Raw genomic sequence first — 13,162 nt, forward strand, 5'->3', positions numbered from 1 at the left:
AATCTGTCTTCCAAGGATTCATTTTATACTTTCCTCAGGGTTTCTATGAAGTAGTTCCGTTATTGTATGCTTTATATACAAGTCACCAAAATAGTGTAGAAAACAAAGGAAAAGTGAATTCAACTATATATTAAACAAGATAACAAGATATGTTTGCTATTCCTTATCATCTGAATGTGCATGTACCCACGGAGAGAAAGGATGCTTTTTTTGTTTGTTTGTTTCTATTTGGGGAGAGTATATAACAATTTCATTTACAGTGTTCTCAAATGCCTTTGTTAAAATCACTTTCTGCAAAATGAGTCATCTGTTGAATGTCTCCACTCTTCAAGAGTTCCTCTGAATGACTTGGAGATTCATCTGAATAAATTACCACTGCCTTTTGAATTATTAATCTTGGCTGCATGATATGCAAATCAGACTTACTGGCCATGTCTAGCAACGCAGCACTGGGTCAGAAGTTGTCTCCAGCTTCTGGATGAGTGTCTGTCAAGAGAGAGGCTGTCAGCAGAATGGTAAGGAACTCTGAAGCTTGTGACTCCCAGACACACAGAAGAAGGGTGGGTTTCTACTGAGGGCTTGCTTCTTTGGAAAGCCTTCTGTGAGCTAAACGCTGCCCAGGACACTGTTTTAAAGCAGATGTGAAGCAGCAAATGGACTACAGGCAGTCACAGCTGACCTTCACATCTGCTTCCTATGGTACTAAAGGCATTGATCTAGCTGCCAAAAACTTAACTTATTTTGCTTTAAATGGCCTACTGTATTTGATAATCCCTCAGCAAAAATAATAAGAATTATTTGAATAAGTAAAATTATTTACAGACCAGGAAAATAACTGGCATCACAAAAAAATAACTTACCATGTAAATTTAAAGAAAATATACTAGGGAAGACTTTAGATAATCTAAAATTTAAAATTTGCACTTCCATTTGCAAAATGAGATCTTAAGAATAAGACTTATTAAAGAAACTGATACATTGCAGAAATGATTGCTATTCTACTAACCAGAACTTTCCAAACTGTGTAAGCTATTCTTTGCCATATTCATGTAAACTGTAACTTGATACATACTATAATTTTTAATGTTTTGGTGTAATTTGTGGAATATATAAAAGTGAAGTAATTAATGAATACCAAATGCTTTTACTTTTATACATGCAAATACATTTTCATTTAAATTGTTCAGTAATGAAAATAGCTTGTTGAAGTATTTTTACTATGTAAGTTTCCAGTGGCAGTAAAAATTTTTATTACTGTTAGGCTCTGTATAATGGTCAAGTATAGAAAAAAAAAGAGTTTTTATTAGAGGACAGGGGATTTTTATTAATGTCAACCTTCTAAATTTCTGATAAAGAAGGTATACATTTTTACATTTAGGAAAACTAAATTTTATAAACATTTTATAGTGAAATTTCCATAATTTCAATTTAAAATGAATTCTAGAAATTTTCTCATACGAATGTATTCAGTTTATATGTACCTTATTAATTCTAACAGACTGTGTTTGTGGGATAGGAACTAATGGTTTCATTTAGTTATCAATGAGGTTTTTAAAGAAAATGCTCTGTTAATGGTTCACTTCAATATGACATAGCATGTTTGTTAGCAGGGCCATTGCCTATGAACAGGACAGCTCCTGGAAAGTGCAGAAAAGGCTAGTAGTATGTCACCAGAAATGCTCCTTGAATTGCCCATTCAATTTTTGCTTAAAGGAACACAGCTTACTTCCCTAAATTGCATAATTATGTCATAACAAAAATACATGCATACATATATGTATATAACATATGTATATGTACATAATCTGTTAATATTATGAGTGAGAAAATGGATAAATATAAAACAAATTGAAATAAATAAATTAATCAAAGGAATAGATAAGACATCATGAAAAGCAAATCATTTTAACTAATTTTCAGTAATATCAATGTATAAAAATAATAAGACTAAGTAGTTCAAACTTTTTCTCCCGATTTTTTTGTTATTTGTATTATTATACAATTAATGTGTACTTTAGCCACACAATTTTTGCTTTTGTGTTTAATTATTTGTTGTTATATTGAGATCATATTGTATTTACATTATTTTGGCCCTCTTTTTTTTCCCCCTAAACCCTCCCATATAACCTTTCTTGCTCCCTTTCAAATTCATGGCCTCTTTTTGCATTAATTGTTGTTAAATTGTTGTTAAATTGTTGTAAACATGTATATACCTAAATACAACCTACTCAGTTTGCATAACATTATTTACAAAGCAAATTCTACACCTAAAGCTCAGGGAATGTTGTGGGGAAGAAGGCAGAAAGATTGTAAGATCCAGAATTTCTTATGAAACTGTGTTTCCTAACAACTAGAAAAGCTATATCCATAAAGTTTCACCAACATGACTGCTGAAACTGAGCTGAATAAGTACAATAATAATGGACATGCCTAAGGGAATAGGGAAAGCCCATGAGATCTCAACCCTAAACAAAGAACTACAGTAAGCTAAAAAAATACTGAGTGGGAGAAATAGTCATTCCCAGGGAAGACTATTTATCCAATACCACACAGTCAATCCTGAAAACACACACTTTTAAATAATTGATTTGTTGTGGTGTTAGGCGTTTTGTTTGTTTGTTTGTTTTTTAAGGCAAGATTCATTGTATGGGAAGCAAAACAAAGGTATAGATTAATGAATAAAATTAATGAATGATTTTAGCCATTCATTTTTTTACTCTGGTCCTCGTATTTTCTTTTCTTTTCTTTTTTTCCTAACTAAACCCACAGACTTTAGATTCTCTGGACCACTGGAAAAGAGAATTGTACACCAACTTCCACTTGGCCCACTTGACCCCTGACCTGCTGATGGGAGTTACTGGCAGCCTGGCTTCCAGTGTACAGATCTTCCTGGATACATTTTCCATCCTATTTTATAAGCCACACAAATTACACTTCCTCAGCTTAAATGGGATCTAATGTCGTGAGAGAAAGAGGAAGAGGAAATTCAAAGTGAAACAAATGAATTTCTTATCTCAAAGAAACTTTCTACTGTCTTCATTTTCATTTAATGTGTGTACCGACACTTGAATATTTCAGAAATGACATAAAGACCACAAACTGAGTCTTGAAGAACTCTAGCATTAAAGCCTAGACCAACAAGGACTAGCTACAAAATAGTTGGCAAGTGCAGAAAAGGGGAAAGAGACTGCATGTTCTAGAAGGCAAGGAGGAAAGAAGATCCAGCCTTAGGGCCTTGAAAGCATCAGCAGATTCAAGCCTAACAGTGAAAAAAGTACGCTGTCCAGGGAGTAATGCATGCTACCCTTTTTAAAGTCTATACTCTTCCTTTTTATCTTTATTTCTTCAATTTTAAAAAAGTCACATAAATTATATTTACATCATTTTCTCTTCTGCATCTCCTCCTTTGGGCTTCTCCAGTGTTCTTCCATTTCTCAAATTCTGACGTAATTTTTAGTTACAAATATAAACACAGAAATAGACTCATAATTAGATAGATAGATAGATAGATAGATAGATAGATAGATAGATAGATAGATAGATAGAGATAGATGATGCAGGCATACATAATCCATGCATACAAACAGAAAAAGATGTGCATACATTTGTATATTCAACCCACTACTAGGTCCACTTACTGATGCTTGTGTGTACACATGTTTAGATGTGATCATTTGGGAAATAAGAACCCATCATAGGGCTCGTCCCTAGAGAAAAAGAATTTTCCCCTCTCTTGACAGCTGTTGATTGCCTCTAACTCTTCCTTTAAAGGTGCTTCATATGAAATTTCTCCCATTCACGTTGGCATGTCAACAGTTTTGTTGAGATTTGGGCAACTTCTGTGCCATGTCTAAAGACACTATAGTCACAGTAGGATCCTGTTTCTCTGCTTCTTACGTCTTCTGTTTCCATTTCACAATGTTCTCTGATCATTAGGTTAGAGATTATAGACCATGGACAGTGCATGATCACTTATTCTCTATGTTTGGCCAGCTGTGGCTCTCTGTTAATAGTGTTCATCTGGGAAAAATATAAATAAAGGAACTTCTTCGATGAGGAGTGAGAGCTATACTTTCTAGATGGGCTGATGTACAAGGTCCATTTTTTTAATTTCTGGAAATTTAAAAGTTTCATATTATTAATTATATGTATCCTTTGGTCTGTGTTAAAAACCTAAATAAGCATAGATAGATAGATAGATAGACAAATAGACAGAGAGAAATTCCAGGTAAACCAAAGAATAAATGATACAATAAAAGTGATCTGGATTCTTAGTGCTAAGGCTGGAACCATTAATACTTTGGTATATTTCTTTTTGGACATCTATATGATTAACAATTTCAGATTAAACTCTAATTAAATGTCCTAAGTAATTAAACCAATTCTAGAAGTTACACATTAAAGTTTGCTTTATACAAATATGGTCATAACCACAGGTCTCACTACCACAGTGACTGATTTTGTCATAAATTCTATTATGAACAGGTAAGATTTTATGGGGAAATAAATTAGTAGATCTCATTTTGTGGATTTACTATTTCTCTAGCTTTGGAAGAAGAATTTATGAAATTGCCTTATGAACAGCCAGGTTTCCAGCTCTCTGTTTTCAGCAACTCCAGACCACACAGTGTCAGTTAGCTGCTGTGCAGACATAGAAGATAACAATGAACAAAACAAATGTGTGAAATTGGTATGACAAAACTTAATGCATGAGGAAAATGTACACTGGGGGCACAGAGCTTACTTAGATTTGTCGGAAAGAGAGATAGTAGACAAAGTATGTGGAGAAGGGCAGCATCCATGAGCAGAAAACAGCGGTGAAGAGATGCCGAGGGGGCTGGCGGAAGTGGAGTGTGGCTGCTGGGGTGCGGGGTAAGCACTGAGAAATTGTTAGTCCTTGGGAGTATTTTAATGTAAGATAGCAACATGACTTGATTTTGAGCTACATAAATGTTTTTCAAGATTGGCTATTTTCCTATTAGGAATAATTAGGCTCTAATTTTTTTTTAAAGTCAATACATTGTCTGATTGCTCCAGTCCTTGAAATATTCTAACTACAATGTAGCCGTATTGCCAGAGAATTATAAAAATTATCACATTGCTTGAAGTTATAATTAGTATTCAGAGGGTCTTACTACAAGGTTTTCTTTACTTGATGTGATGGTTAGTTTCTAAGGTCAATGTGGCTTGGTCTAGAATCACCTGTAAGTAGGATCTCAATGAGACACTGTCTACATTGAATTCGTCTGTGGCTGTGTTTGTGGAGGACTGTCTCAATTAAATGAGAAATCTAGATGTTCCAACTAGATGTTGGAAATCTAGTCCATGGAAGTCAGTATTTCCTAGGCAGATTATTGAGTTGAGAACAAACGAGCAAACAAGTGATTACACCTGCATTCATTCCACTCTGCTCTTGACTGTGGGTATGATGTGGATAGCTGTCTCAAGCTCCCACAATTGTGTCTTCTGTGTTATGATAGACTAAAACCTGGAACAGTGAACTATAAAGTTTCCCTAGATTACTTTTTGGTCAGGGCGTTTGATCAAAGGAATAGAAATGAAACCAGAACAGTTAAGTATATGACTTCAGCAAGAGGTAAGTCTGAATATTATGCTCTCAAAATTCACGTTAGGACTTCATTGTAAGGAATGGCAGAACTTCTGTGAAAGTAAAGGGTTTTGCCTTCATGAGTCAGATAGTATCCTGTAAAAGGGGCGGAAGGGAGTTGCCATGCCCTTATGTCATTGTGAGAGAAGAGCATGAGCTCTCACCAAACACTGAATCTGCTAGCATTTTGGTACTTCCCTAACTGTGTAATGAAAACAAAGTTCTATTATTTGTAGATTACCTGCTTCAGGACACACTGTGATAGCAACAACAATCAAGTAAAATAGCAAGATACTGAAGTTTCTACATTTCAGTGAAAGCATTACTCAAATACTCTACTACCAGTCCCTACTTTATATTTTTATTAGTATTTAAATGAATTGTGTGATGAACACCGTATCTGGTTACACTCTTAGCTTCCAAACATGCATCCTCATTACTATTACTATTTCAGTATCTTGTTTTACATTTTAAGACATTATATTTTAAAGCAGAGTGATATTCTATGTTTAATAAAATACAAATGTTGTTTTATTTTATACGACCAAATAAAAGCTATTTAAAAAGACAACTGTATTCAATAACCCTGCTTCCTTTTCTAGGATAGAGTTCAAGTCAGTTTAACTCAGCAGAATTTGTAAGGATGTGTGGCTGGCCCTGAAGATACAAATAAATTAGAATCTTCTCATTGCTTATTTGACCGCTTTCTCTTAATTATTTGCTGTATATTAAGCCCTCTTTTGATTTCTACACTGGGCTCTGGGACACTTTCTTCCTGTGTCTGAAAAAAATTCTTCTTCAGGTAGAGATATGGTTCTTTCCTTATTTTCTAGACAGCTAGACAGCTAGCCATACCTACTCCATTCAAAAACTCTCTCACAATCATATTACACTTATTTATGTATTTATGTGCTCAGGGGTGAGCAAGCATGTGTGTTGTGTACATGTGCAGGTGCATGTGTGGAATTCAGAGAACAAATTGCAGGAATTAGTTCTCTTCTGACTTTTCAGTTATTACTTGCTTTCCATGCCTTCACTGTAGCATCCTATGTATATTTTCCTGATTCTTCTCAGGAAATCATTCATGGCTTCACATTAGTCACTCTGCCTTGTGATGACAATAGCAAAAGGAAGACATTTTGAAGATATTCAGTGAAGCCTTTCCGAAATAATGTATTCGCATGCATATATAATGTGCGTGTTTGCGTACCGTGTAGTAACACACATGAACATGTGTATTTTTTTTTTGAGACAGGGTCTCGGTATATAGCCTTAAGCTTGTCAGAATCTCGATACAGACCGTGTTGTTCTGGACTCACAGAGATCTGCTTGCCTCTGCATCTCCAGCCCTGATATTAAAGACGTGCTACCGTCCATGACCAGTATGTGCATTCTTCACCAACTCTCCACAGTAAATTTTCAGGTCTTTCAGTGGCTGTTCTACCGTTTGTCCTTGCTCACCAACTAATGTTTGATCTTGCCTTTTCTTTCTGCTTTAGGCGCAGAATAATTCATCTTGTGAAAATTGGCTGGCAGCGGAGAACACCTTGAAAAAGTACTACCTCTCCACATTTTATGGGATCGAGTTCGTTTTTGGAATGCTTGGGAATGTCGCAGTGGTGTTTGGCTACCTCTTCTGCCTGAAGAACTGGAACAGTAGCAATGTCTATCTCTTTAACCTTTCCATCTCTGACTTGGCTTTCCTGTGCACCCTTCCTATGCTGATAAAGAGTTATGCCACTGAGAAGTGGAGCTATGGAGATATTCTCTGCATAAGCAACCGATATGTACTCCATGCCAACCTCTACACCAGCATCCTTTTCCTCACTTTCATCAGCATAGATCGGTATCTGCTTATGAAGTTCCCTTTCCGAGAACACATTCTGCAAAAGAAGGAGTTTGCCATTTTAATCTCTTTCGCTATCTGGGTCGTAGTGACTTTAGAAATTTTGCCTATACTCACTTTCATTAATTCTGTCCTAACACAAAAGGGCACCAGCTGCATCGACTATGCAAGTTCCGGAAACCCTAAATACAATCTCATTTACAGTCTGTTCCTGACTTTGCTGGGTTTCCTCGTTCCTCTTTCTGTGATGTGCTTCTTTTACTACAAGATGGTAGTCTTCCTAAAGAGGAGGAGCAGGCAGCAGGCGACGGCCCTGCCGCTGGACAAACCTCTGCGCCTCGTGGTCCTGGCGGTAGCGGTCTTCTCTGTGCTTTTCACACCCTACCACATCATGCGAAATCTGAGGATCGCCTCACGCCTGGAGAGTTGGCCACAGGGATGTGCGCAGAAGGCTATTCAAACCTTGTACATCCTGACCAGGCCCCTGGCCTTCCTGAACAGTGCCATCAACCCCATATTCTACTTCCTCATGGGAGACCACTTCAGAGAGATGCTGTTTAATAAGCTCCGGCAATACTTCAAATCCCTTACGTCCTTTCGGACACGAGCAACTGGATGAGGGTCTTTTCACAGCCAAAATAAGGGGCTTCGCTAATGAGGCTGTGTAGCTGAGTTGTTTTTGTTGTTTTGTTTTGTTTTTTTTAATTGGTTTGTTTGTTTGAGACAGAGAGGATTTCTCTGTGTAGCCATGGCTGTCCTGGAGTTGCTTTGTAGACCAGGCTGGCCTCAAACTCAAAGAGATACACCTGCCTCTGCCTCCCGAGTGCTGGGATTACAGTTGCACGACTCCCCCTCCCCCCGCTGTGCAGCTGAATTGTAATCAAGTAGACAACTATCTCCAGTCTTTTGTGCCTCCACCCCACCTGGCCCCCAAGGGCTTGAGTTCAAGCTGGGTCTTAATGTACACTATTAACTGTTATTTTTAGAAGTTACATTCTTAAAAAGATTAAATAACAGCAACATCTGAATAAAGCAATATAATTTAACTATAATTTTAATATACAAGTAACTACTCTGTACTGATCATGACTTGTGATTCACCTGTAATGCTTTGGCCCTTTTCTGTTAGATGGGCTATAGCAAAAAGGATCCTAGTTTGGTTAAAGGATGTTCAATGTTAAGCAAAGGGAATGGGTATATTTTAATTTGTTTGTCAGGAAATTCAGCCACAATTAAATTCCAGGGTAATTTTACTCAAATATTAAAAACAAAAACAAAAAAAAACATGCCAACTATGGGTTCTAGAAATTCCATCATTACAGAAATCAAAAAATGTGTTAGAAACCCAAAGCAAAATAAAACACACCAAAATGAGTTCATTGTTTCTGTGATGATTGAGCTGTCTGGAATTTTGATTTCACAATCGGACGCCCACTGCATGGAAGTATAGTAAAAAGTTCCTTCCGTTTCCATCTCCTTTAAACAGTGAGCTTTAGAACACATTATTGGACCTGGAGTTTAACAGTTAAGAGCACTTGCTGTTCTTGCTGAGGTTTAGGTTCAGTTCTTAGCTCCCATACTGAGTATCTCCCTTTAATTCCATACATGCCCCTGTCACTCCAGCTCTGGGAGATCAAACGCCTCGTTATGAGCTCCATGAGCACCCGGATACATATACGAACAAACAGGCACACACGTAGTATAAATAAATCTTTATTTTTTCCGTGTTTTAAAAATTTATTTAGTCATGTTTTTCATTTATTCGCTTTATATCCTGATGGTAGCTCTGTCCCTCATCTCCTCCCAGTCCCACCCTCCCTCCTTTTTGCCCCCTATCCACCTCCCCTAGACCACAGAAAGGGGGATCCCCCTCCCCTAAGGTCTGACCCTAGCCTATCAAGTCTCATCAGGACTGCCTGCATCCTCTTCCTCTGTAGTCTGACAAAGCTGCCCCACCAGGGGGGAAGTGATCAAAGAGCAGGTATAGGAGACAACCCCTGCTCCCCTTACTCCCAGGGAACCCACATGAAGTCTTAGCTGCCTATTAGCTACATCTGAGGAGGAAGCCTAGGTCCTCTCTAGGTCCTTCTATCCCCCCACTCTTCTTTGAGACTTCCTAGGCTCCGCCCAAAGTTTGGCTGTGAGTCTTAGCATCTGCTTCAATCCCCTGCTGGGAAATCTTTCAGAAGACAACTATGGTAGGTTCCCATCCTGTTCCTTTTCTTCAACTGTTTCTGATGGCTATTCTATTTGTTCTTCTGAATGAGAATTAAGCATTTTCCCTAGGGTCTTCCTTGTTATTTAGCTTCTTTACATTTTACACCCATTAGAATGGCTAAGACCAAAACCTCAAGTGATAGCACATGCTGGTGAGGATGTGGAGAACACTCCTCCATTGCTGGTGGGAGTGCAAACTTGTACAACCACTTTGTAAATCACTCTGGAACTTTCTCAGAAAATCGGGATTAGTGCTATTCCAAGACACAGCTCTACCACTCCTGAGCATACACTGGAAAGATACTCCACCATACAACAAGGACATTTGCTCAACTATGTTCATAGAAGCTTTATTCATAATGGACAGAATCTGGAAACAACCTTGATGTGCCTCAGCTGAGGAATGGATAAGAAATTGTGGTACATTTACACAATAGAACACTACTCAGCTATTATAAACAAGGAAATCATGAAATTTTCAGGCAACTGGATGGAAATAGAAAGGATCATCCTGAGTGAGGTATCCCAGGAGCAGAAAGACATGCATGGTATATACTCACTTACAAGCAGATATTAGCTATATAATATAGGATAACCATAATAAATAAATTTTTAAGATAAAAATATTTAATATCAGAAACTAGCAAATAAGTGGCAAGGAACTACTAATAGCCTGGTCTAGTTTTCTCGCAGATAGCTCTGCCACCATGCTGAAAGACTGAGCGTTTTTTTGAGAGGACCAGGAAAGTCAGTTGGTTCATATTATACCTACGTATATGCTCTCTACTTAGGTTTACACTTCGTTGTGTTCGTGTCTTCACTCTTGAATCCCTTCACATAGTTTTTCACCTATCAGATTGTCTATAGACAACTTTTTTGTAAGAAATATGACTAAATTTTATTCACTGAACGAGTAGCAGAATCACTCCTCCTCCCCCCAGAAGAAAGTAAGATTTAAAAGGTAAGATAACTGTGTATAGCATACTATCTTAAATTTCCAGTAAAAGTTATGAAGAAAAATCCCATGGACAAATTTTATCTTGCCCATCTTTCACTTCTAGGCTATGTATCTAATCAACTTGTCTGTGTTTTCTCTCATAGAAGTTTTGAAACCAGTTCTTGCAATTAAATTACTTCCAATAAAAATAAACAGCTGCTTTCCCCCACCACTGGGGAAGAATGTGTGCTTAGCTTGTATGAAGTCCTGAATTAGATCCAACACACACACACACACACACACACACACACACACACACACACACACTATTGAAACTTTTGAAGACAAACATCTCCTGATAACTTCCCATTTCCTCAGCACAGGCCTACCCAGGAAAAGTAATTTTGCTCCCCTAAATTACTTTTTTTATTATTTGTATCAAACTTACTTAAGTACCCCCAACGATCTTACCAAGTTCCCCCCCCAAGAATTAGTAGGTACCTTTAAACAGAGTTATTGCCTTATTGCCTTAAATTCAAAGGGATTTGAATTTTTTTTCTCAAGTTCTTGGGTTTTTTTGATAAGAAACATTTAAAATATTGCCTTACTCCTTGTCATGGAAAGGAAAGAAAACCAGCTGAGACAGAGGTACAGATAAAACACAGGAATGATAAGAATAACATGATAATGCCATGTGATACCAACTCCAATCCTCTACACTCACACTGGTAATACAGTACAGCATGTTCCTTTTCCAGCCTGTCTCCTGTCAAATAGCATCAGCAGGAAATATCTTTAGTCATTAAATGAGGACTATGAGATGCTAAAATGTTGAGTGTGTCAGTCATTCAGTGAGGAGTAGAAGCTGCTTGAGTGTTAAGTGTATCGGGAACAGCATGGCAGCATGTGCACATAACAACAAACCAGCTTTCACTCAGGCTTGCCAACCATCCTGTGTGTGTCTTCTCTTTGTCTCTATCCTGGTGTAAGAGCTCTGAGAGCAATCAGTGCCCAGGAATTCCCAGTTGCAATGTCTCTGACTAGATTCACAGGTGCAGATTGGTGTAGAAGCCCTGCCTTCATCCTAGGGTCAAGTTTACCTTCTGAGCCATATTTATTAGTAACAAGCCAGGGGTTCTATCCTTTTTCTTTATTTTGGATTTCTATGAGAAACTTATTTTTCAGAACCTTAGAGGGTGGCACAGAGGAATCATATTTTCACAAGATACAGTAAACTTGAGGATACATACCCTGTCTAAATGGAAGATTTTTTTTCCTAAATATTTTCCTGTTGTGTCATGCTCCAGTCATTAGTTACACAACCCTGCCAGATGGCCTAGAAAACCCTGCTGTAGGGAGACTTCCAGCAACCTCTGCAGTTCTTCCCTATACCAACCATACAAATAATACTTAATCAGAAGGCTGATTTTTGTTTACATTCTGTGAAAGTAACTGTTTAAATTACAAATTTTGCTGGGCTATTAACTCTAGCTAGAAAAAGTAAATAGTGATATTCACCTGGTTTCTAAAGATGATGAATTACTTCAAATCACCTTTCATGTCACATGGATTCACCGTACATGGGACAATAAGTAAAATGTACAGTGATATACTTGTATCATTCTTATGGAGGAATGAAGCAAGGAATACTCTGTGCATAGCTGCTATCAAGCTTTGTTACAAAATGCCTGTTGCATTCCTCTCCCCCATGTGCTACTGTTGAAACAGGGCTTAAGAGATTTCGTAAAGATGTTGCCAGAAACAGGGTCAGAGTTAACTCCTAAATACACCCCCAATCCTGCTCTACCATTTTATTTGAACATGAACTCTCCATGAAAATGTGTGTGTGTGTGTGTGTGTGTGTGTATGTTTGTGAAATGCTGTCCAAGTGACTACTTTTGCCTTTAATCTCTAGAGAGCTAAGCATGGGTTTGGATTTTTTTTTCAAAACTCATAGTCATAGTTGATATATGAAAAGGCTGATCAGAGGAGAGATCTTTACTTGTTTTGTTCCTGAAGATAGCTAGTTTTGTCATAGAAGATTTAATCTTTGAGAATAGAGTTTGAAGCCAGTGCAAAGCATACTAATTTTGTAACTTTCCAGAGAAAATTGTCGTATTAAGTTAAATGTACAAAGGTTTGTATATGAAAGGCCTTCACCCCAGTTCACTGCGGCTAGCTGTGGATGACCATAGTGAGGAAGGATGAGGGACTCATCCTTAGGCTTCATAAGCCATTGCTTCAGCTGTGCTCACCTCCCATCCACTGTGCCCATTTCCTGTGGCATTTTAATAGGTGACAAACAGGATGAGGAGCATATCGTAAGAAAGTTAGCAAATTGTGTAAGACTGACCAACACTTAAGGAATTATTACCACGCTTACCATTTCCTCTGTCCACCACTGGGGAGGGCAGCGTGTGGCTTACATATAGAAAGGGTTCTCTGAAGGATAAACAGAAAAACCCAGTCACCTAAGCAAATTCAGCTCCATCCCATTCCAGGGAAACAATCTAATACACAGAAGGAGGCCCTTGCAGAGGACAGACATAATGTT

The 13,162-nt window shown here is 37.7% G+C and overlaps 1 protein-coding gene across 2 annotated transcripts; it reads left to right on the forward strand.

Moving 5' to 3' along the window:
- The first annotated feature begins 410 nt into the window (after positions 1-410).
- Sucnr1 (succinate receptor 1) lies at positions 411-8,828 on the forward strand. Of its 2 annotated transcripts, XM_060378358.1 has the most exons (3): positions 454-515; positions 6,864-6,990; positions 7,108-8,828. In XM_060378358.1, the coding sequence occupies exon 3, from the start codon at positions 7,207-7,209 to the stop codon at positions 8,071-8,073; it is 867 nt and encodes a 288-aa protein (XP_060234341.1). In that variant the 5' UTR covers positions 454-515; positions 6,864-6,990; positions 7,108-7,206; the 3' UTR covers positions 8,074-8,828. The 2 variants fall into 2 exon arrangements, with proteins under 2 accessions (XP_021516662.1, XP_060234341.1); XM_021660987.2 differs by lacking the exon at positions 6,864-6,990 and having other exon boundaries at positions 411-515.
- Positions 8,829-13,162: the final 4,334 nt, after the last annotated feature.

This window comes from Meriones unguiculatus, chromosome 2, assembly GCF_030254825.1.
Source record: "Meriones unguiculatus strain TT.TT164.6M chromosome 2, Bangor_MerUng_6.1, whole genome shotgun sequence".
In the NCBI taxonomy this organism is placed as follows: domain Eukaryota; kingdom Metazoa; phylum Chordata; class Mammalia; order Rodentia; family Muridae; genus Meriones; species Meriones unguiculatus.